We start from the raw sequence: 24,793 nt of genomic DNA, 5'->3' as shown, positions 1-24,793 counted from the left end.
TGCAGTTTGTCGTAAGTAGAGAAGAACACTGAAGGAGAAGGGTCCGGGTGAGCAGACAGGAGCCAGAAACCCGGGACAGGACACTGGCAGGCAGTGCAGGCACCGATCTGCAAGACACTCTGTCTGAACAGCCCCAGTCCTGGGCATGCTGCTGGGGACCCCCCACCCAGGAGTGTGGAAGCTCAGGAGGGCGCTACTTTCCCTCAGGCAGCACCCCCTGCTCCAGGCTCTGGCTCAGCCCAACCTGCAGCCTGGGATGGGACCACCTCTCCCAGGGCAGATGCAGAAGTTCCAAAAGATTTTCAGCAGCCAGATGACAGGGTGAAGTTGCGTTTCGGTAGCACCGCTATGTTGCAGTCCCCACCCCTGGGTCCCCCTTAGCTAGATTGTGTTTTTATCTTTTGAGCCAACCATCTCTAGTGTCTTGTCTGGTTTATGTCTTGTTTTGTTTTTCTTTCTTTCTCTTCCTCCTATACTGCGTCACTCACTCCTGGGCCCCACGCTCTCTTCTTCCTTGATGCCCTTCTCTCTCATCCAAAGATCAGCCAATAAAAAACAATCTCACCTGTCCAGGTAAGGGGAGAGGAGGGTGGAAGGGTGAGTGGAACAAGGCACCTCTTCTACATTTATTTATGTGTATTGCACTGTTGTTTGAATGGCGAGTATCTTTATATGACACAGACTTAAAGGACACAGATAAGAGTAGATGAAAACGTGGGACCTGAGAGATTTAGTACTGGCATGTGGCCAACCTGGGTTTGATCCCCAGGACCCCATATGGTCCTCCCCCCCCCCCCCCCCAGCACCTCCAGGAGTGATCCTAAGCACAGAGCCAGGAGTAAGCCCTGAGCACAAAGGTGGGGCCCTAAAATAATAATAGATGAAAAGATTCTAACTCCACCCTATATCTCAGCCACCAGGTTCCTTCCTCCAGGTAGCCCTTTAATGGCTTATGCTTCTGTGCCTTGATCTCTGCATACGTATACAAATGCACAGTTGTTCCTTCTCTCTCTCACCCACTTTTTTTTTACTGTTGACATAATTATGTTGCCTATGTTTTTCACTCAACAATTGATCTTAGAGAAGGTTCCATACATTATTTAAAGAGCCGTCTCATTCTTGTGTATGTCTGAATACGGTGTTGTTGCAGGGATATGCTATAATTTCTTTAGCCAGTCACCCCTGGTAAAGTATTTTGATTATTCCAGTTGATTAGGGACTTACAGTTTCTAGACTTTCCTAAAAGGAGAGACAAAGTAGCCATTTGAACTTTTTTTTGTTGCTGAGGACCCATTAATGAGGAGAACAAATGACAAACCTGGTTGGGGGATCCGTGGTACCCCAAGGCTGTAGGGTCTTAGTTTCTCTGTAAGGCATCCCAGACTGGCTATGGAACTAGGGCTGAATGGTGTGTGAACTCCTACTAATCCCTGTTCTCCCTGTGGCACCCACACAGGAAACGGATTTCAGGGCCTCAGCCATAACATTACTAGAAAAGTGTACAAATTGTCAGTCACCCAACAGACTGGTTGCCGAGTCTGGTGGCCTCTGGAGGGGAGCAAAGAGATGGTGCTGATGTGGGGGGTTGGCTGTTGTGGTCACCGCATCTCTGCTCTGTCCATGCAGGCCTGTGTTTTTGACCCGCTGTGTCCTCGCCCTCCCGCCTCCCCTTCCTTTCCAAATCTCTGCCCCAAACTAACTGGCTGTTTGTTTTCTCCCTGTCTTTTTCTTGCATTCATTCTCTCTGCTGCTACGTTCTGTTCCATCAGCCCCATTGCAGCCTGGTAAGACCCAACAAACATGTGTGTCCGTGCCAATCCTGTTGTCACTAGTATCTCTTTGTCTCCTGTCTCCAGGAAGGGCTGTTTCTCTCACGCCTCGCTGGCCGTTAACGAGCTCAAGGTAGCCCTGCCAGCCTAGGATTTCAGATAGGTGGTGGTGGTAGCAGCGTAGATATGGTGAAATCACCCATCAGGCTGAGCAGTTTACGGAAGAGGGTGGATCTCGTGTGTTACCCAAGACCCAGGGACCCCTTTAGACAGAGCTTTCTTTGACACCATGGCTACTCCCAGCCCCCTTCCCAACTCACCCATGTGCTTTTTCTTACTCCTGCAGGTTAAGTAGCCTGTCGTTGGGAGACTCGGCACCTGAACGCAAGTCCCCTTCCCACCAGCGCCAGCCCTCTGACATCTCTGAGGCAGCAGGTAACCTTCTGGGCCTTTCACCCGCAAACACATGCACACATCACTCTGCTGTAGGTACCTACCAGCCTTTAATCGAATGTGTGTGCTGTGTGAGTTGTGCTGTAATATGTCTTGTCCAGTAGCCTGTGTAGTCCTCGAACCAGCTGGAGGAAGAAAGCTCTCTCCCTCTGTGTCACCAGTTAGGAAGCTCAGGCACTGAAGGGGTCAGAAACCTGGCCAGATGCAGAGTTAGGACTGGGAACCAGTGGGTTTTCACTCAGGAGCTCATGGTTTCTCTCTTACAGCAAGCACCTGGCATGCATGTTGTTGCTGTACCCTTCAGACAAGAGACCTCTCTCTCTCTCTCTCTCTCTCTCTCTCTCTCTCCCCCTCCCTCCCTCCCTCTGCCCCCCCTCCCTCCCTCCCCCCCTTTTTAACATACTGTGTTTGGAGGTACATGTGAAAAAAAGGGTTTCCTCTTGCCATTCATATTTACCTTGATTGGGCAAGGGACCAGTCCCAAGTGTCTGGGTGAGTTATCCAGCTCTCCAGAGAGCCAGCTATCCGGGTCTCACCTGTCACAGTCATTGGACACAAATAAACAGAAAAACTTGCAGTCACATGTCTAGACCTAGGCATGGTTTAGGGCTACCTCTCTGTCATTTTCAGTCTTGGGGAAATGCTTTGGACTTGGCTCTGCCCCTTCTCTGGTCACACTTACCTGCCACAGCCTAAAGACTCAGACCTGTACAAGTTTTATCACTTAGAGAAGGGTAATTTCTTTTGTAAAACAGAAAGTATGCTGTGTGGGTGGCAGTGAGAGGTTTTTCACTGTTAATAGTGTGTGGATTGGATAAGTTTGGAGATGTGGTTAATCCTCAAGGGCTTCCTGGAGGAAGAAGCCCTGGGCTCTTGCAGGTTGCTCTTGGTTTGTGGGCAGTGGCAGTTCAGCATCATTGTACACATGCCTCCTCCTTCTCTCTCCTGCCTCCCACCAGGTCTTGTTCAACGCTGTGTCATCATCCAGAAAGACCAGCATGGCTTTGGCTTCACAGTCTGTGGGGACCGCATCGTTCTGGTGCAGTCCGTGCGGCCAGGTGAGTGTCCCATTCCTCCCGCCACCACAGCACACAGCAACATGCAGCTTGAAGAATGTGCATTTATTCTTAGACATCCTCAGGAACAGGCAAGGTCCCTGGAGCGTCAGAGTCCCTGCCTGCTCAGACATGGTGCAGAATGTCTAGGGATCCCACATGATGTCTGCACCCCTGTTGGGAGCTCAAAATGCAGCAGGAAGACTCCCAAGCCATGGAATCAACGCCAGCCCCTCCCGTCAGTCAGAAAAGTGGTGAAGGAATCAGAAATCTGCTTCCTGCTTCTCTTTGCTCATCACACACATGGTCCTAGTGTGCAACAGCTGATACACTGGACCAAGTAGTGCCTCATTTGCAGAGACAATTGACATTACCGAAGGAGAAAGGATCATAGTCGGACATGGGATGCCATGCTGCTTGGAAATCTGTGCATGGGTAGTTTGTCATCCAAGGCCTAGTTGATTTCCCTTCAGATCAGCATGGAAATTTTTCTTAGGAGAAATGGGATTTCAGGAGTAGTGTGGAAAACAAAATTGCAGTGGAGAACAGAGGCAGGATGGAAAGTTACAGGAGGGGAGTGTGGAGAAGGTAGGCATCAAAGCAAGCTAAAGGTAACTTATGAAAGAGCTGCTAACATTTCAAGGCATAGTCACATGCCAGGTTGCAGAATGGTTGTTGTTGAGTGATCCAAGCTAAGAAGATATTCAAGACAGAGAAGGGGTGGGCACAGTCCAGATCAGTATCCTTGAAGAAGGAAGTGGCCTGCAACGGAGCAAGTGGATGGGGCTTGGGCACGTGAAGCACCACACAGCTGGCTTGAAAGAGAATCAAGGGAGGGCACAGGAAGCAGGTTGTTGTTTCACGCTCACTCATGCAGTGCCACACTCCCATTCTCAAGGCTCCCGGACTAGGGTGAGACAGAGCTGGTGGGAGGGCCATTCCGCTCCAGCACTGCCTCAGTGCTACACTCCACGGGTCCCCCTGTTGGGCTGAGGTCAGTGCCCCTGCTCTGATCCCAGAGCAGAGTCCAGCCCAGGGAAGAAAGCGCAAAAGGGAGGTCTGTGGTCAGATCAGAACTTTGGTGCCCTTGTCTGCGTGCCTTGTGTTTGGGGAGGCAAGAGGAAGGGACTCGGTTTGGATTGGCATTGAAATCACAGCAAAGCAGATGTTGTTGTCCTGTCCAGATGAGAAGTTTTTCTGATTCTCGCAGGATAGCCCGTGTTCTGCCTCCATGAGAACCTCTAGTTTCTGGATTGATGGGACCCCCATTCCCAGCCCCACCCCAAGAAATATTGAGGCAGTTTCCGGCAAAAGGGCCCAAGAATATGCTTCTTACCATATTCCCCTGGCCTTTCTCCTCACTAGAGCTGGAGAACTTCTGCCCTAGTTGAAGAATTTAGTTCTTAATGTTTTTAATTCAACACATATATTTTATACTTTCATATAAAGTTCTTTCCACATTTGACTTCTGATAGTGTAAGAGGATTCCAGACTATTTGCAAGTACTTCTTTTTAACTAGTATGCTTTAGTCCCAGTATTAGAAAATCACACTGAGATGTAGTCATCCCTGTCTCTTCATGGTTTTTTGGTTTTGTTTCCTTTTGGGGGAGGGGTGTTTTGTTTTGGTTTTGTTTTACGGGACACACCCAGCAGTGCTCATGCTCTGCACACAGAGATTGTTCCTGGTAGGCTCAGGAGACCATATTCGACGTTGGGATGGAACCCTGGGCCCATACAAGGCAAGCACCTACTCACACTGTATCACTCATTTCCTTTAATTTTTTTAATTTTTTTGTTTTTAATTTGGGGGTTATACCTGGTGATCCTCAGGGCTTATTCTTGGCTCTGCACCCAGGGGACCATATGGGATGCCAGGGATTGAAACCCTGTCAGCTTCATACAAGGCAAGCACCCAACCCACTGTACTATTGCTCTGGCCTAAATTTCTCGCTCTCTCACTCTTTTTTTTTTTTTTGCTTTGGGCCACACACAGCGATGCTCAGGGATTACTCCTGGCTCTTCACTCAGGAATTACTCCTAGCGGTACTTGGGAGACCATATGGGATGCCAGGGATTGAACCCGGGTCAGCCACGTGCAAGGCAAATGCCCTACCTGCTGTCATATTGCTCTGGCCCACCTAATTTTTCATTTTCAAGACAAAAAAGTTCTAAAGATTGAGGTAATAGATCAGGTGGTTGGGCACATGACTAGCTTGTAAAGGACCCTGAGTTTGTTCCCCAGAACAGCCAAGGATGGCTCTGCTTAGGGCCCTGGCCCCTAAGCAATCCTCATTGTGGGGACTGGTCCCTATAAGAAAAAAGAAAATTCTTATAAACGTACTTTTATGGGCATTTTGTTTTTCCCTGATGAATGTAACTTGCATATTTTATGATATGATAATCTTGGCAAATTTACACACAAGAAAATTATTGTTCTCATCAACCTAAACAACTTGAGTGGGATTTTGTTTTTGCTTGTCTGCAAAGTGGAGGGGTGGGGGTCAAACCTCAGGCAAACATGCAGGGCAAGTGCTGACCTCCTCCGACCCAGTGTTACACATCCTGTTTCTTATGCATCCTGAGTTGGTTCATTTTGTTCGTTTGTTAGTTTGTTTTAAGTTTGGAGGTGAGGGGGATTTGACCACACCCAGCAGTGCTTTGGAAGTAGTCCTGACACTCTGCTCAGGAGTGACCCCTGGCAGTGCTTAGAGGACCATACATGGTATTGGGGATGGAACCAAGGTCAGCCACATGCAATACCAGCACCTTAATTTCCATACTGTCTCTCTGGCCTGCATCTTGGGTTAAGTTGAACTGGTCCCTAAGTAATTTCAAATTTGGTTGAGAGAGAATCTGGAAAAGCTGAACATGTGCTGAGACTCTCTTGTTGGTCAAAACCAATTTTACTCTGATCCCTTTTAAGAGGAGAAATTATAAATAGGTTAGAACAATCTGGGTTTGTTCTGTTTTGGTGCTAGGGATTGACTCCTGCCACATGCAGTACATGGAGTAACAGGAGTCAAGGCCACTGAGTTGCCACATGTACTCTCCCCAGTCTAAAACAGATCTCTTAACGGAAAATAAAAATTGGCATCTTTAATGATATGAACTCCCAGAATATCTTCATAAACCTCTTAGGGCACTTGAACCTCAGTGTGAAAACCTGTTTTAAGCCCTTTCTCCTTATTCCTTTTTTTACTGTTATTGTTAACAATTATATTTAATACAATAAACTCCCTTTTCCCACTAGATAAGAAATAACCTACCTTGAAACACACCCAGACACATTCAGATAAAGTGTATACCCCCTACTGGAACTAGACCCTGCCTCTCCCGCCTGGTTTTCCTGGTATTGGAAACCTAATGTCTAGGCCAGGTAAAGGAAAGAGTAAGAGATGGAGCCTTATATAGTATACTCTATCCTAAAAATACTTGTGTTGCTAGCAGAATAGGATGTCCACCCAGCATGCTCTAACAGGACATTGGCATAGACACGATTAACCCCGGAAGGTCACTGGGCTCTGCTGACCACACCTTCTCCTCGTAGGTGGAGCAGCCATGAAAGCCGGTGTCAAAGAGGGTGACCGGATCATTAAGGTGAGTGAGTGGGGGCAGGGCCCACCCACCTGCTCTGGCCTTGGTCCATCCTGCAGGCTTTTCTGTTGTACCAACCATCAGCCAGCTGCTGCTCTCGGGGGCGGTGACCTTGGGAGTGACAGAATACAAAGTGTCTCCTCAGAGATTGTGGACTGAGTTGCTGGGCCCCCTACACTAGGCCCTTCCTGATTCTAAAGTAGCCCAGCTTTTAGAACAGGTGTTGTCATTAATGACATGAATAAAATGCAGAAGCTGTGACTAGACCCAGAGGCCTTTGGTTTCTCAGGGGAATCCTCAATGGCTCGAGGTCCTGCCAGGGCCTCAAGGTCAATCTTGAGGCCAACCACTGTAATCTCTGCCCTTTTCATCCGGCACTTTTCTTCTGCGGTACAGAGTCTGGATCAGTGGACCGGAGATGACTACAATGCTTTGGAAAGGGGCTTCCTAACGGGCAGCATTTTGAATTTGTAGGTTTCCGTCACTGTGGTTTAATATTATTTGTTCCCCCCACAGGTGAACGGCACCATGGTGACCAATAGCTCACACCTGGAGGTGGTGAAGCTTATCAAATGTGAGTTGGAGAGAGCTGACAACAAAGAAAGGAGGGGAGCAGATGAGTTCGGAGGAGAGGACAGACCAAGGACAGTCTCACCTACCATGAGCCTTTATAAATGTGGGAGATGCCACTGAAGTCTCCTCTTCACCATAATACAGAATGATGTGCTTTGATGGCCCACAGCTCCCTACTCTGATTTAAATGGAGTCACTGTTGGTCTCTCCTCATCCTAACCTCTCTCTCTGCCACTCTAAAGTAGACTATATCGTCTCGGGCTCAGTTCCCACTAGTGTGTCATTTACTCTTTCTCGCCTGTTCACAGACATTCTTTCTCGTTTGTTGCTTGTTTGGAGGGAAAACCAAACCATATTGTTTGCAGCCAGGAAGATCCAATTGAGTCATACCAGGTAGTCAGAGAGCATATGTTGTGGAAAGAGTTAAAGGATGGGGTGCAGTGATTAAAGCACTTGCCCTGCATTGGCAAGATCTCCTGCACTGCATATCCCGTGAGCACTGCAGAGTGTGCCTTCTCCAAAAAAAAGTAGGGTATGAAAAGGTTGGGGAAAGTGGAAGAGTGGGATTTGAGTGCCTGCTCTGTGTCAGGCGGACAGCATGCCAGGGCTTTTATAGTGACTTGTTAATTTAGCTTGCCAGTAGCTTGTCGGGCTCTCCGAGAGGGGTAGAGGAATCAAACCCACAGCGGTAGGGCATTTACCTTGCATGTGGCCGACCTGGCTGACCCAGGTTCGATTCCTCTGCCCCTCTCGGAGAGCCTGGCAAGCTACTGAGAGTATCTCGCCCACACAGCAAAGTCTGGCAAGCTACCCATGATGTATTTGATATGCCAAACACAGTAACAACAAGTCTCACAATGGAGACATAACTGTCTCCATACATAGTGTCTCCTCAGAGATTGTGGACTGAGTTGATGGCCCGCTTGAGTGATGAACAATGGGAGGACAGTGCTACAGTGCTACAAATCCATGAACAACGGGAGGACAGTGCTACAGTGTTAATTTAGCAATAGGAAGGAGAAAGCAGAGGTTTGTTGGGCAGCCCTATATCAGAGCTACCCATTTTATGGGTAGAGTGTAGGTTGCAGTCTCTGCATGACAAAAAGGGAAAGGAGTATTTGAGCTGGTGCAGATTAAGGGGGTAACAGAGAATGAGAAGGCAACACTTGAAGTGAGGGGCTGAAGAGATTATTCAGCGGGTTAGGCGCTTCCCTTGCATATAGCTGAACCAGGTTCCATTCTCGGCACTATATATGGTCTCCTGAACTCTTGACAGGAGTGATCCCTGAGCACTGAGCCAGGAATAAGCCCTGAGTACCACCAGGTGTAACCCAAACACAAACCCCCCAAAACTTAGAATTTTATTCACAGAATTATAAACTGAAAGAAAGGAGAAGGGAGGCCCAAAGCCATAATACAGCCGGTAGGGTGCTAGAACCACCTGGATAGGATCAACTGGGTTTGCACCCAACTGCCAGGAGTAATTTCTGAGTGTAGAGCCAGGAGTAACCCATGAGCATCACCAGGTGTGGCTTAAGTGAAAACAACAGCATCTCCGCCCCAAAAAAAGGAGAAGAATTTCCTCTTTGTTGTTTGTGATTTTTGTTTGTTTATATTTGGGCTGGCTCCTTGCTCTGTGTTTGGGAATCCTGGCAGTGCTCAAGGGACCCCATGAGGTGCCTGGGATCAAATGACAATCAGCACATGCAGGGTCAGCACCTTACCCCAGTCTCCAGCCCCAGAACTCCCTCTTTCGTCGCTTGAATGTTGGCTCTCCAGAACATACCACTTGAGTGAGCATCTTCTTGTCTTGTTCTCCAGCGGGGGCCTATGTTGCCCTGACCCTCCTGGGCTCATCACCAGCATCTGTCGGAGTCTCTGGGCTCCAGCAAGACCCAGCCCCCACAGGAGCACCCCGAGTCACCCCTGTAATACCACCGCCGCCTCCTCCTCCACCTCTGCCACCTCCACAGCGCATCACAGGACCCAAACCACTGCAGGTGACCATCTTCCTGACACCTCTCCTCACTGTTGTCCCTCTGTGTCCTAATTAGGGAAGGAAGCAGGTGCCAGTAAGTGGGGGAAGTCTTTCTGGAGAGAAAGACTGCTTGAAGGAACAAAATGTATAAGGGGAGTTGTGGTCTGTAAGGGGCCAGGCAGGAAGTTTCATCTGTCATTGGTGCAGATGAGCAGAGATCAGCCAGAAGATTCATGAAGACTATCAGAGAGCGAGTGGAATAAGCTCTGCATTAAAGTGTTGGCTAGAGTGATAGTACAGAGGGTAGGGCGTTTGCCTTGCACATAGCCAACCTGGGTTCGATTCTCAGCATCCCACATGGTCCCCTAAGCACCCCCAGGAGTAATTCCTGAGTGCATGAGCCAGGAGTAACCCCTGTGCATCGTCGGGTATGACCCAAAAAGCAAATAAGTAAATATAAAGGGTTGGTCAGTGCCTTGGGGTTTCTCCACATAAAGGCAAGCCTGTGTGGGTTTGCCTCCAGCCGCAGACCTGTGTTCTCTGGCTGAGAGGAGCTCCCTAGCTTCCCTGTCTGGAGGACTCATGTTCGCCATGCGTGCCTCGAGGCATGTGCTGAGGCGTGTTCAAACTTACCAGTTGGTGTCATGCAGGTACAGAGTACAGGTGGAGTGGAGGAGACTTTCTGGGGGAAGGCTGCTTGAAGGAGCAAAATGTTTCGGGGGAGTTCCACTTTCTAAGGGGCCAGGCAGGAAAGGGCAGAGCAAACAGGGAGAGAAGTTTGGTTACACACAAAACCTGCTTAGGATCCTGACTCTACTTGACAGCTGGTCTTGCCCAAGAATTAGCTAGAAGAGGAAAATTCAGCTCTTAAGCTGACCTCCAAACTTCACTAATGTCACATTTTCCATTCTTAGGATCCCGAAGTGCAGAAGCATGCCACCCAGATTCTGAGGAAGATGCTGAGGCAGGAGGAAAAGGAGTTGCAGGTAAGTCACTGCTGATGTCAGTGCACCAGTGCCTTAATGAAATCAAGACTTTATCAATGCAGTTTGCCGAAGGCACAGCTTATCCACTGTCCAGGTTGCATCAGTAAAATACTGAAGGAGAAAACTTGCAAATCATGAAAGAATGGTCATAGTTCACTGGGGTTCAATAAAGTAGAATTGGACCAATGATGTGACCAAGTAATGAAACTGTGGAACCAGACAGTCTCAGCCCAGCTCCCCACCCACTCCTGATGCTAAAAGTCACACCCATAACCCGCCCCTGGGCTCCATCTTGGCGCACCAACAGTCCGCGCCCAGAAACTCCCAATTGAATCCCGAAATGGAATAGCCCCCTAAAGAGACATCTCTGGAACCCATCCATTTATAATCTTAGAATTTCAGAAGCACGTAGCCGCGTAAGTGACCACAAGACCTTTCATGATATGCAAAATGAGCAATAAAAAATAAATGGTCTAGCATCTGCCCCTGGAAGGCAGTCTTGAAATGGTGGTGGGAACATTCTAGCAAAATATAATGCCCCAAAATAAAGAGAATATCTGAGCACTAGTCTACCATAGAGTCAGGGTGAGGATTGGCAGGGTGGGGGGGGGGAGGGGGGCTGTAATGGGGACATTGGTGGTGGAAGGTTTGCACTGGTAGAGGGATAGATGTTCGATCATCGTATGGCTGAATCTCAAATTTGAAGGCTTTGTAACTATATCTCACGGTGGTTCAATAATAAACAAATAAAGTAATGAAACTCCTGGAAGGTAGATTAGGATTTTGTCAAAATATAGACAAATGATGATGGAACTGGAAAGATATTACAGAAGGTAGAGCAGTTGCCCTCCATACAGCCAACATGGGTTCAATCCCTGGCATCTCCTATGGTTCCCCAAGCCCTGCCAGGAATGATTCTGAGTTTGGTGCCAGGAGTAACCTCTGAGCATCGCCGGGTGTGGCCCAAAACCAAAAGAATATACAGACAGGTGATGAAATAGTAAAATGAAGGCGAATTGAGGATCAGAATGATAGTACAGCGGGTAGGAGAAAAGTTTGCCTTGCATGAAGATTACCTAGGTTTGATCCCCAGCACTCCATATGGTCCCCTGAGCACCACCAGGAGTGATCCCTGAGCCCAGAGCCTGGAGTATGCCCTGGCACAGTCGAGTGTGGCCCAAAAACAAACCAAAAAAAAGGAAAAAACAAACCAACCCAAAAAAGAAGGAACACTAGAACTGGGGAAAATCAGAGTTGGCTGAAATTGATTTCTCAAAAAGGGAGGATATTAGGAGAAAACAGCAAGGGAACAGTGTGAGTGTCAGGCCAGCTGATAGAGTCATGGCATTGTTGGCAGACAGGTGATGGAGAGAGTTCAAGACCCAGGGAATGATGTGCCTAGAAAAGGTAAGATTGACTTCTCTGAAGGAGAGTTGGTAAATTTCTATAATAGATGTGACTTGAAGTGAATGACTCACCCCTGCGTTTCAATACAGCAAATATCTATAATTGAAGCTGTACATTCGTTTTGCTTCTGTACTATACAGAGATGAGAAAGATGAGAGAATTCTTTTTTTCATCATAATTAAAGTTTAGTGGGGAGCTGGGGATATGACTCAGGGGTGGACTACTGCCCTACATATGTGAATCCCTAGGTTTAATTCTGGTACTGCCAGTAAAATTTTTCTTTGCATCAGAGACAACTCAAGGGGCTATATGCATGGGCCTGGTTTGATCCCCTGTATGCCAGAAGTGACCCCAAGGACTAAGTTGGGAGTAGCCCCAAAGCAATACTGGGTATGCACCCCACTCCCCCCAAAAAAAAAACCCTGCTAAATAAGGGTGGGTGCTAAAATTAGAGTAGAAGGAAGTGGTAAGAGTAAAGAACTTTGTAGGAAGAGTGATTAATAATAGGGATTGATTAATAATAGGAAGTGATTAATAATAGGAATTAATAAGGGAGTGATTAATAATAGAAAATACAGAAAGAAATGTCACTTGATAGGATAGTGTTTCAGCTGGCCCTTGAGCAGGAACTGTACTATACTACAATAAGTACTAACGTAGCACTGTCCTCCCGTTGTTCTTCGATTTGCTTGAGTGGGCACCAGTAACATCTCTATTGTGAGACTTGTTGTTACTGTTTTTGGCATATCGAATACTTCACGGGAGCTTGCCAGACTCTGCTGTGTGGGTGGGATACTCTTGGTAGCTTGCCGGGCTCGCCGAGAGGGACAGAAAAAATTTCTTAGAAGAATCAAGTGTGATATTGGTGTAAAGATAAACTTATAGAATTCTGACACAAAAATTCTTGTGTCTATCATCATACCTATATGTCTATCATCAATTCTCAATAAAGTTGCCAGGACACCTCATTGGAGAAAACACAATTTTTCAACAAATAGTGCTGGAACAAGTGGACAGCCACTTGTGAAAAATTAATTCAGATCTATACTTAATGGAATAAGCAATTTAATAGAGCTGGAGAGATAGTACAGCAGATAGGGCACTTATCTTGTATGTAGCCAACCGTTGTTCAATCCCCTCTACCCAATATAGTCTCTAAGCACCACTAGGAGTGATCCCTGAGTGCAGAGCCAGGAGTAAGCCCTGAGCATCACTGGGTGTGACCCAAAAACTGCATGTGCACGTGCACACACACAACACAAACATTTAACTTAAATGAATGAAAGACTTAAATATAAGGACCAAATTTTAATAGTTACAAAACTCTTAGAAGAAACTTTAGGTGTATATTTTTGTAACCTTGGGTTTGGCGGTGTTTCGGAAGAAATGGCGCCAAAAGCATAAACAATCCAGAAAAAGCAAATGAGATTCCTTAACATTAAAGCCTTGTATTTGTCAGAAAACATCCAGAAAGTAAAGGCAGCTGATTCACAGAACAGTTGTCTAACTCAAAATGTAAGGGTCCAGAGCCAAAATCTATGAAGAACTCCTCTTAAAACTCAGAAAGAAAGGGGCCACAACACCTAAGAGATAGTACAGTAATCAGGGCACTTGCCTTGTATGCAGCTGACCCAGGTTTGATCCCTGGCACCCCAGATGTCCCCTGAGCAGGACTGCATCATAGAGATACTTCAAGAGGCTATGTGCATGGGAGTGATCCCTTAGCACATAGCCAGGAGTAAGTCCTGAGCACAGCCAGGTATGGTTCAAAAACCAGAATACTAAGAGACCAGGAGATAGTGCAGCAGTTCAGCCCCCAACACAACGTAATCCCCAAGCACCATTGGTCATAGCCCTGTACCACCCTACCCTCACCCCACCGCATTACTCCTAAGGTATCCCTGGCACCAGAGCCCAAGCAGCATCGTATCCCCTGGCCCTTGCATTGAACCACCAGGCAAGTTGACCAAGAATCATTGGTGAGACTCTGAACCTCCTGAGCGCCACTGGTGAGGCCCCTAAACTCAAAAGCAAAAAGGCAGAAAGCCCAATTTAAAAATTGGCACAAGGGCCAGAGCCAGAGTATAGGAGATAAGGCACTTGCTTTGTACGTGGCAATTCCTAGCATCCTACGTCATCCCCTGAGCCCTGACAGGAGTGATCCCTAAGCACAGAGCCAGAGTAAGCCCTGAGCACTCCCAGGTGTGACCCAAAAGCAAAAATAAATAAAATTTGGCAGAGGATTTAGATAGACCTCAAAAGTAGACATGCAGATGACTGGTAAGCAGAGGATAAGACTTTCAACATCCTTAGTCATTAGAACGTTGGATGCTAATTAGAACTGTAAGTGAGTTGCCACTTCACACCCACTAGGATGGCTGCAGACAAAATTACAGAAAATCACTGTTGTTGAGAATGTGGAGAAGTACTTGTTTATGTTCTGTCTACATATTCACTGCCCTAATTTGTTCCCACCATGGATGATGATATAGTCGTGCAGCCACTGTGTGCAGCAATTTGGCAGTTCTTTAAGATATTAAACATAGAAAAACAAAGTTGGAGACCAGAGTGATAGTACAGTAGGTAAGGCACTTACTTGCATGTGGCCAGCCTGGGTTCTATTCCCAGCATCACATATGGTCCCCCTCGCACTGCCAGAAGTGATTCCTGAGTGCAGAAGCAGGAGTAACCCCAGAGCATTGCCAGGTGTGGCCAAAAAGTTAAAAAAATCTCACTTCTACTTCTAGATATATGCCCAAAGAATTAAAAACATATGTTCACACAGTAACCTGTACATGTTGTTGAAGGTGTGGCTGTGGCTCAGTGGTACAGCACTGCCCTCGCGTGTGTGAGGTTCTGGGTTTGATTCCTAACCCTGCAAAAGTTTTTAAAAATAGTCATATATTGAGAGAAAAATGGTGGGGAGTGTTGTTGATACAGTAGAATAAATTAAGGCTTCAGTTTTTTAAAAAATAAAATCTACACCCATGAAAATTAGTAACAGCATTATCCATAGTAACCAAAAAGTGGAAGCATTCCATCCACTGATGAACAAGCAAAAAACAGTGTATGCATCCATACAGTGAGATCGTTTTGATTCATCCTTTCAAAAACAAATAATGATACTTTACCATGGAAGAACCCTGAGAACATTATATCAAGTGAAGGGTGGTTCCAGTACATGGTTGAATAGGTGAATCCATAGAGACCGGAAATAAAGAAATGGGTCCCAGGGGGTGGAGGGAATAAGTTGGGAATGACTACTTTCTTATTGTATGGTTGGAGATGTTCTGAAATTAGATAAATTGCTAAATTACATATTTCTGAATGGTGATGTGTATGCGTGTGTGCTGTATAGAGCAATAATAATTTTTAGTGCGTTAATATCATGAAATCCCAAAAGAAAGAGTAATTAATTATGCAATGATCATATGCCTGAGCTGTTTCTGTTTTGTTTTGGGTATTGCACACCCAGTAGTTCTCAGGAGCTAGATTCTGTTTTATAGAAGAAAAGCTTTGGGCCTGGGATATAGTGATGACCTTGAAATTTATTCTGAGTACACTGGGAACAGATCGAAGGATTTTGAGTACAAGCGTAGTGGTATTCTTATATTAGTGGTTATTTAGAGACATATGTTAAGTAAATTGACAACAAGGAAACCAGGTTAAGAGACTGCTCTTGTCTTTAAGAAATGATGATGGGGAAAGTAGAGATAGGGCAAGAGTGAGGGGGATGGCAGTGGGCATTATCTCAGAGATCATCAGTAAAACATGTAGCTGGAAGGGAGAGGTATTAAGAAGGAGAGATAATGAAAGATAGCCTCAAGTTTGGGAAGCCTGGGTAAATAATTAGAATCGTGCAGCAGGACAGAGGGTGGACAGGGTTTGAGAGGAAGACATGCAGGTCAGTTTTGAGAGCACCGAATTTTTTGGGGTTTTTTTTTTTTTTAGCTTTTTTCTTTTCTTAATTGAGGCATAATATGAATACAGAATACAAGTACAGAAAAATACTCAGAGTGTAACTCAGTTAATCTTTGACTTATACATGATTCAGGTAATTACCATCCGGATCAATATATTGGATGGAGATATCTCTACCTCCTAGCTAGGCTTCTTTGCTTTTTTACTGAATTGAGCCCACCTCCACTCATGGTGATTGAAGTGTGGGACTCTTAGATTAAAGAGCCAATGGGGCATTCATTTGAATAGCCCACCCTCATAAGAAAACCGTAGAGCTGACACCAGGAGTAAAGCCTGAATGGAAATATATTTGCTTCTCCTGGGCATGAATGTAGTAGTTGAAATTGAAGACCAAATAGAAATTTCCTCAGAGAAGACATATAGATAGTCAGTAGGTATATGGGGGAAAATGTACTGTATCATTTAGAGAAAGGCTAGTATGACAACAGTGAGACACCACCTCACAGCAGTGAGACTCACACACATCACAGGGGACAGAAACAGCCAGTGTTGGTATGGATGTGGGGGGGAAACGCACCCTCTCCACGGCTGGTGGAATGACTGCTGGTTCAGCTCTTTGGGAAAACAATATGGACACTTCTCACAGTACTAAGAATTGAGCTTAGTGACCCAAATGGCAAATAGCCCAAAGCAACAGATTCTGAACTGGTCTTTGGAACTGAGCTTGCCATGGAGGGGAGATAGAGTGAGGGATGTCCCTAGGGGCAGGGGTGGGGGAACGGGACCTTGAGGTGAGAGCGGAGCAAAATGGACACTCTGGTAAGGGGTGTAGAGTTGGAGCGTTGTATGCATGAAACCCAATCATTGGTAGTATTATAAATCACGGTAACTAAAATAAAATTTTGAAAAAGAAAGAAACTGATGACCAGACAATACTTCTCAGGGCTCCAAGCATAGAAGAGAGTAGAGAACCGCAGCTCCACACCACCGTCACTATGTTCACACTTTATCCTTCTCCCTTTCGGACAAAACTCCTTAAAGGATGACCAGCGCCTCTTCTCTCCATTTAGCTGTGGCACCAGCTGACTCAAGGCCAGGCGTACACCAACTCCCTAGAGGGTGTGTGGAGGTGAATTTTGCTTGTGAAGAGAGCAATGGGAAGCCAGCCACAGTTGGAGGGAGGCCACCAACCGTGAGACCCAAGCGTGTGAAGAGTGAGGAAGTCAGAGACCATCTTGAGGAGGACTTTGGGAAAGTCGGGAGAGTTGAGACTCAGAAGCGACCATTGAACTTGGCCGTGAGGTCATTTCAGTCTTTGAAGGAGGGGGAGGAGCGCTATTGTGTCTGCTAAGGAGTGGCTGGAAGGCAGACACGGAAAGGAGGGAGAAAAGCAGCTTGAAGAGGAATCAGTTGACGAGGAGGGTTTGCGGTGATGGTGGTTTTTAAGACAGGAAAGGGGTGGGGGGGGGGGGGCGGTGGATGAGGGAAAGGAGCCATTAGAGAAGAGACACACATCTGCCGAAATGAGCCACAGAGAGTTGGGATGTTAACCCTGTAAAAAATTGAGACGTTGGAACTGGAGCTACAGTACAGTGGGTAGGGGATTTGCCTTGTGTGTAGCCAGGCTGGGTTTGATTCCCAGCACCCCATATGGTCCTCTAAGCCCACCAGGAGTGAGCCCTGAGCGCAGAGCCAGGAGGAACCCCTGAGCACCGCCAGGTGTGGCCCTCCCCCAAAATAGAGTGAGATGTGGAGAATGAGTCTGCAAGGGAGCGCCAGGTTGAGAAAGTTCTTACAGATGGTGCTGCCTGCCAGACTGAGGGAAGGATTAGGGAGTTGCTAGACTCGCAAGAGGTTTTAACACTCAGGGTGAGGAGTTTGTAACGGAAGGTTGTCGGCTAGCTCCGAGGCCCCAGAGGAGCTGCCATAATATCTGCAGCAACTTTTATTTAACTATTAACCAACCAGCAATAGTAAGCGCTTCCTTCTGTAGTCGAACAATAGCTGCCGTGTATGGGGTGATAATTGGCCCGAACATAATCCACTTCCGGGTCTCACAGCCGTCCCAGGAGGCAGGTACTGTCACCTCCATCTTATCCATCAGGGAGTGTGGAGCTTGCTCTGGTCTCCTCACAGGTGGAATCCCAAGCCAGGCCTCAGGGTCTGCACACACATGCTGAGCCTGGGCCAGGGGAGGAGGTGCTGGGCTCCTGAGTCAGGCTTGATCCTCTTGCCCCGGGTGCTTCTTGCATGAGTTCGCTTCCTCTTTGGTGCTTATTTTGCGGTGGTCTGAACAGCCCCCTCAGTCTCAAGCACTTGAGTGCCCGCGTCATGGCAGTCCAGGTCTAGTTAGGACAGGCCTCCCCTTGTGTCTTTTTCCAGTCACCTCCTGTGTCCTGCTTCCTCCGTTGACACCTCTTTGCGCTGCTAAACAATGGTGAAACGATGTGCATCTGCTCCAGGCTGGACTCTCCTCTCTGACCTTTGTGTTTTGGGGCAGGCAGCTGCCTGTTCTCCCCACCTGTGAATCGTCTGCTCTCTACTAACCAGCCCTTCTGCCTTCTCCCTTCCCCCACCCCGCACACCCCAGCATTTCTGTGAGGTGTATAACCGGAACCCCGCCAGCCTGCTGGAAGAGCAGATCGAAGGTGCCCGGAGACGAGTGTCCCAATTACAGCTGAAGATCCAGCAGGAGACTGGTGGCTTAGTGGTGAGTGATGGCAGCCACAGCTCCATGAATCCCAGGGCAGTGCCTGGGGGTACTCCAGCTAGCAAATGATTAGTGTTTTACAGAGAAACTGAGTCAGCCAGTGGCTGTTTGTGTACAGGCCCAGAGAGGTGGGATGCCAGCCCAACCCCCGACCTGAAAGAGAAAGAAAAGGTCAATTTCCTGCTCTCTGCCGGCTTCCAATTGCAGTGGGAAGAGAAATAAGGAATGAACCTGACTGTTGGCTTTAGTCTCCTATTTACCCATTTCCTCTTGGGTCTTGTCCTCCTCACTGACATTTGGTTTTATGTGTGTTTTCTCGGTCATCTGGTAGCTTTTTCTGTCTCCTCTCCCTCCTGTAGTCAGCCCAGGTTAAGGACCCGCAGTGCTGGGTGTTGGGACCCGCCGCTGCAGCTGACCCAGGGAGACCCACCCTGCAGATCACTCAGGGAGAGCGCAGTGCCTTATCTCTTCCAGGAGGGACTTTGTTCTTGCATCTGCCTTATCTCCATCGGGCCCTAGTTCTTTGGGCAGTTAAGGAACTCCAGAAACTCAAAGGGCTCTAAGAATTAGTATTTGCCAAAGCCAGTAGAGATTATTTCAGGATTGTCTACTTTCTTTTGTAGAATAGCCTGATCAGAAATGTCTAGGAAACGCGGGCTAATGAGTCACGTGGTTTCCTTTCTGAAGAGCTGCTCAGGGTCCCATGGGTGACAGGACTTGGACCTTCTGGAGTCACACCGTCACTCTGATACGCGGCCGGTGCTCAGAGCTCCAGGTCCCTCAGAGGTGCGGGGTTCTGTGCCTTTGATGGGGTGACTGAGGGTGGAAGTGTCCTCAGCAGCGGGCTTGGGTGGGGCTGCTGCTGCTGCTGTTCCCTGAGTGTCCGTGTGCCAACTGCCTGTGGGGTAGAGTGGCTCAGAGATTGGGCCTGGAATCTGTCAGCCCTGGAGCGCGCATTTCCCTGCTGAGTAGCTTGGCATCGCTCAAGCTCTCGAGGGCATGATGCTCAGTTGTGACATGGAAGTGCCCTGCTCCCTCAAAATCGTTGAAAGACTAAGTGAGGGATGGAGTGAAGTCCCGGCAGCAGGTGCCTCTGTGCTGACTGACTAGTCATCAGCCCTCGGCCAGCCCCAGTGGCCCTCTCCAACCTCCATCCAACCCTCGGCCACAAGTGGTCTCCACCCAGGGCACTGACCCTAAGGACTCTACAGTGGTCCTGCTGGTCCAGCACCCTCCTCTCACCATTGGGCCTCTCTGTGCCCCTCCCATGGGACATGCAAAGGGTAGCACTTCTGGAGCCACATTTTCCAGGCAATGATGCCAAAGAGGCCACGGCTGCTAAGACAGGAGAAGGGTCAGTGGGAGGAAGGAAACCACTGGGGAGAGTTTCCTGCTGCTTTTCCCACCCTCTGGACCTTTCTTTTTTTTTTTTTTTTAGGATGTCATTCCTCTATATGGTGATACCAGCCAGAGAGAAGGTATGTTCCTGTCATTCCTTTTGTGCTGGCATAGCTCTATCTGGGTTTCTTTATGTTCTGTACACTCCCCATGAGGTAGATTTGGGAAAAGACAATGATCTGTACCGCCCTCTGTAGAGTAGAGGAAGGCCTGGCACGCCCAGGTAAATCAGGCACCTCTGAGTCAATAGGAGTAAGCAGGGAACCAGTACACTGGGTCGGTAGCAGGGGTAGGAGGTGGGGTGATGGTGCCCAGACCACCTGGCACTGAGGGGTCCAGAGGAGAAGATGGATAGGAGTTTGATGGGAGTTAGGGTAGGTGGAGGGGTGCCCCGAATCATGGTCCTTCATTCCCGTGGGTCTCAGTACCTTCCCCACTGTGTAAGCTGTTTCCTTCTCAGGCCAACTCTCCCTGGATTCCCAGGAGGGGGACAGCGGCCTGGACTCCGGGACCGAGCGCTTTCCTTCCCTCACTGAGGTGAGTGCCAGGAGGGTAAACCCCACAGACACTCTGCGTGTTCACCAGGTGCACCATAGCCTCCACCTGCCATCTGTGGGCAAGAGTCTAGTCACTGTGTTCTGGGTTCCCAAACAGGGCTCCCAGGTAACTACTGCGTATAGAGACCCACAGCCTGGCTCCTGCACTAGCACCTCAGGTTGTCCTTAGAGTCAGGTCGCAGGGCAGCACCTGGATGGTCACACACCCTGGCCATCTGGGTGCCTTGAGAGCCTCTGAGACATGGTTCTTCCTGACCACACAGGCCCATCTGTATGCAGACTCTGCTCTAATCAGTCTCTTGCCCTGTACCTCCTGGCCTTTTGTATTTGAACGTGTCATCTTTTCTATAGTGGCAAAGAAGGATCTCACTTCCAGTTGTTTTCCATTCATATATATAAATTGCAGATACAGAAAATGAACCCATGATGGGCCAGAGCAATAATACAGTGGGTAGTATTGTACTTGCCTTGCACGCAGCTGACCTGGATTCAATCCCTGGCATCCCATATGGTACCCCAAGCACTACCAAAAGTAATTCCTGAGTACAGAGCCAGGAGTAACCCCTGAGTGAGTGAGTGTGAGTATGTGCGTGTGTGTGTGAGAGAGACTCTGTGTGTGTGTGTGAGAAAGAGAGAGAGAGAGAGAGAGTCCCCAGAAAAAAATCCCTGAGGGACTGGAGCGATAGCACGGCGGGTAGGGCATTTGCCTTGCACGCAGCCAACATGGCCGACCCTGATTCGATCCCCAGCATCCCATATGGTCCCCCGAGCACCGCCAGGAGTAATTCCTGAGTGCATGAGCCAGGAGGAACCCCTGAGCATCGCCGGGTGTGACCCAAAAAGCAAAAAAAAAAAAAATCCCTGAAAGAAGGAACAATAACAAAATATTTATTTAACCAGGTTAATTAAATTTGTGACTAAGTAGTTAAAATCTAACTTACACAGTAGTTCATTGTGTTCCTTAAAGGCCTGTCTGTTCAGGGGATGATGATGAATGTAAATGGAAGGGTCCCTCTGTGGGAAAGTTTCCTGGGGTGCAGGGGGTGGGGGGCACTCGAGTCATTATCCCAGGACTGGACCTCCAGGAGGCAACAGAGCTTTGTCCTAGAGGCTGGAGGCTGGAGTTAAGCCCAGGGTGCACCACATTCTTAGCTGTTCCACCTTCCTGCTGATCCCATAACCTTTCCCAGTATGTCCTCATGTGCAAAGTGGGAGGAGTAATAGTAATGACCTCTTGGGGTTGTTGTGAGAAAGAATGAGCTTAAGATTGCTCCAGGCACTGAGAAGTCTTAGGTTCCTTGAGAGTTGAGTGTGGCCGTCACTGGGAGGTGAACTGAGCACTCTGAATGAGTTTCTTTCTCATGAATCTCTCCATTTCTCTAGACCTTGATGAATCGGAACTCAGTCCTGTCAGACCCCAGGCTGGACAGCCCCCGGACGTCCCCTGTGATCATGGCCCGGGTGGCCCAGCACCATAGGCGGCAGGGCTCAGATGCGCCTGTCCCCCACACCAGCGACCAGGTGAGTGAGCCGGCGCCAGCTACAGTTCCTGTCCCAGAGCCACTGCACTGGAAGGAAATAAGCAGCTGAACTTGTTTTGCGCCAGACACCCAGAGCACAAATAGCAAAAGGCACACAAGGTGTGAACAGCTACCCAAAAGCAAGGCCAGGCGTTTTTCACCAGTTGCTGTGCGGAGGTGACATCCGTGGCACTGTGAGCTGCTCCATGTCTGACCATGTAAGACCATGTCTGCAGGGTCTGTTCCGTGTTTCTCCATGTCAACTCCACATTTCCTTCCTGCAGTTTCTCATTTTAGCAGAGTTCTTTTAAACAAGGTGTTAGTACTCCACAGCCCAGTGGCAATGTAGTTCTCTCCTGACCAGTTTCCTCCAGTTGAAGGGCCCGTCCAAGAAGCTCTCAGGCCCTGCAGATCACGTTTGAGTGTCATTGCTCACTCGAGTGGGCAGCAGAAGTCATTAACACTTCCAACAGGGCAGATCTGGGCTCTGCGCAGAAAACTTACAGAGAATCTAGGCTTTGCCTGAGAGCTCAGAAGTTACCTGTCCCTGTCACTCACAAGCTAGGTTACTGCCTGCGGTTCTGGCACTTATGCTTCCTGGGGCGCATGCTCTACTTACAGGGCTCATGCGTGCTATAGGGTGCTCACACACATGCCAGCTGGGGGGGGGGTCACGCTTCCTCGCCATGACACTCTGTATCTGTTTAGTTGCAGCGCTCACTAGGTCACACACCTCTCTGGTGCTCTCACATCCTAGGAAGTGCAAACTGCCAAGCAGCCAGGATCATGCTCAGCATAAGTGGGGCTCTAGGGATTTGAACTCACAACCATGCCCTCGCAAGGTGGATACTCTAAACCAAAACACCATTCCTCCTCGCCCACATCTTGTTTTTGTTTTTAATTTTTATTAGTGAAACACCATGAGGTACAGTTGTAGACTTACAAACTTTCATGCTTGGGTTTCAATTATACAGTGATCAAGTACCCATCCCTCCACCAGTGCCCACTTTCCACCACCACTGATCCCAGTAGCCCTCCCACCCCCTTACCCCTCACCCCCCACCCCCACCCCACCTCTGTGGCAGGGCATTCCCTTTTGCTCTCTCTTTCCTTTAGGGTGTTGTGATTTGCAATAGAGGTATTGCGTGGCCATCATGTTCGGTCTATAGTCCATTTTCAGCATGCATCTCCCATCCCGAGCAGATCCTCCAAACAGCCTTTACTTGATGTTTCCTTCTCTATCTGAGCTGCCTTTTCCCCCGGCATGTGCTGCCAACTTCCAAGCCATGGAGCAAACTTCCTGGTACTTATCTCAACTATTCCTTGGGTGTTAGTCTCCCATTCTGTTACTTTATATTCCACAGATGAGTGCAATCTTTCTGTGACTGCCCCTCTCCTCTCTTTCTGACTCGTTTCACTTAGCATGATACTTTCCATGTAGAACCACTTCTATGCAAATTTCATGACTTCATCTTTTCTAACAGCTGCATAGTATTCCATCCACATATTGTTCTTAAGGGACATTTGCCTTTGGCTGGCTAATCAGTGTTCTTCATTTCCTCCTTTGAATCTGAATTTTTGTTTTTTGGTTGGGGTTTTTTGTTTATTTGGTTGGTTGTTTTTCTGTGGGACTTTTTTGGGAGGAAGGGGGTCACACTCAGCAGTATCAGGGCTTACTCCTGGCAGGCATCAGGGGCCCATATGGGGTACTGGGGATTGAACCTGGGTCGGCCATGTGTATGGCAAGTATCCTACCTGCTGTATTATCTTCCCCAACCCTGCTTTTGTTTTGTTTTGTTTGGTGGGGAGGGGAGAGAGCCACACCTAAACAGTGCTCAGGACCAACTTCTGGCTCAGTGCTCACGGATCACTGTCATGTGATGCTAAACAAAGCATGTGATTTCGCCCACTCACCCCATATTCTACTTTCTAACTAGTAAAGCTATATATTTTGTAAAGACTTTTTTTTTCCCGCTCATTCTTAATTAAGCAATAACCTAGTGCTTTCAAGCTTCACCCGAGAACTGAAAAGAGCTGGTGATTCTGCCTCTTCAGGATTCAAATCTCAAAAGATTAAGAGAGTTGGGCCAGAGAGACCCAGGTTTAATCCCTGATACCCCACAGTATTCCCTCAGTCCTGTCAGATGTGGTCCCTGAGCAAAAATCCAAGAGTATGCCCTGAGCAACACTGAGGAGGGCTCAGAGAGAGAGAGAAATTCAGCATGTAGAGTGTCTTGGAAGAGAGGAGCCCTCAGCTGTGTCTGAGCACTACAGACCCAGCACCCAGGGCCTGGTTTTGTCACTCTGGACCAGATATTTAATTAAGTGTTGGAGTCTGATGCCTTCTGGGTCTTTCTCATTCTGTGAGTCAGTGATTCTGGGCATAGAATCTAAAAATAACCAGAACCAAGTATCAGGGAGGAGGTGTGGGGAAAAGCACCTTGAGAGAGAGAAGTTGGAGGATGCCATTGGACAGAAGCTCGTCGCTGCACTTGGAAAGCTCAGAGACCCCTAGGAGAAGCCTTGTCCAGGGAAGCATCTGACTAGTCAGTGCAGAGCGAATGCTTCCCCTGTGCCAGGTAGGTGCCTGACCTACCTGGGGGCTCATAAAACCCACACCCAGGGAAGGGAAAAGACCCCAGTAGGCAGTGGTGGGATAGAGAGGTTGGAGAAGCATCACTCATTTTGCTCGGAGAGGCAGAGCTGGGCTTCTGAGCTCCTCAGTGGAGGCAGACTGCCAGGCCCTCCCTAGGAAGCACCGCATGGTGGGCACTGGACTGAGGAGTGTGTGCAGGCATGGACACCCCGACTCCGAAGATCAGGAGGTGTGGTGAGATGTTGCACTGTTAGGTGACACTCCCAGAACTTTCG

The 24,793-nt window shown here is 48.2% G+C and overlaps 1 protein-coding gene across 4 annotated transcripts in view; it reads left to right on the top strand.

Annotated features, from left to right (window-relative positions):
• The window catches only part of ARHGEF11 (Rho guanine nucleotide exchange factor 11), a 106,596-nt gene that overhangs the window by 55,801 nt on the left and 26,002 nt on the right, over window positions 1-24,793 (top strand). The window contains exons 2-13 of one of the 4 annotated variants that reach the window (XM_056123810.1): window positions 541-573; window positions 1,770-1,784; window positions 2,116-2,204; window positions 3,182-3,280; window positions 6,826-6,875; window positions 7,389-7,446; window positions 9,267-9,445; window positions 10,338-10,409; window positions 18,328-18,447; window positions 19,886-19,925; window positions 20,306-20,382; window positions 21,786-21,923. In XM_056123810.1, coding sequence (XP_055979785.1) covers window positions 541-573; window positions 1,770-1,784; window positions 2,116-2,204; window positions 3,182-3,280; window positions 6,826-6,875; window positions 7,389-7,446; window positions 9,267-9,445; window positions 10,338-10,409; window positions 18,328-18,447; window positions 19,886-19,925; window positions 20,306-20,382; window positions 21,786-21,923 — 970 coding nt within the window. The remainder of the gene's footprint in view (window positions 1-540; window positions 574-1,769; window positions 1,785-2,115; window positions 2,205-3,181; window positions 3,281-6,825; window positions 6,876-7,388; window positions 7,447-9,266; window positions 9,446-10,337; window positions 10,410-18,327; window positions 18,448-19,885; window positions 19,926-20,305; window positions 20,383-21,785; window positions 21,924-24,793) is intronic. The other 3 variants (XM_056123812.1, XM_056123811.1, XM_056123813.1) reach the window with 3 other exon arrangements.

This window comes from Sorex fumeus, unplaced genomic scaffold (genome assembly GCF_029834395.1).
Source record: "Sorex fumeus unplaced genomic scaffold, SorFum_2.1 ptg000047l, whole genome shotgun sequence".
NCBI classification, from domain to species: domain Eukaryota; kingdom Metazoa; phylum Chordata; class Mammalia; order Eulipotyphla; family Soricidae; genus Sorex; species Sorex fumeus.
The sequence above is the reverse complement of the archived record's forward strand: the minus strand, read 5'-3'. Positions and strand labels throughout refer to the sequence as shown.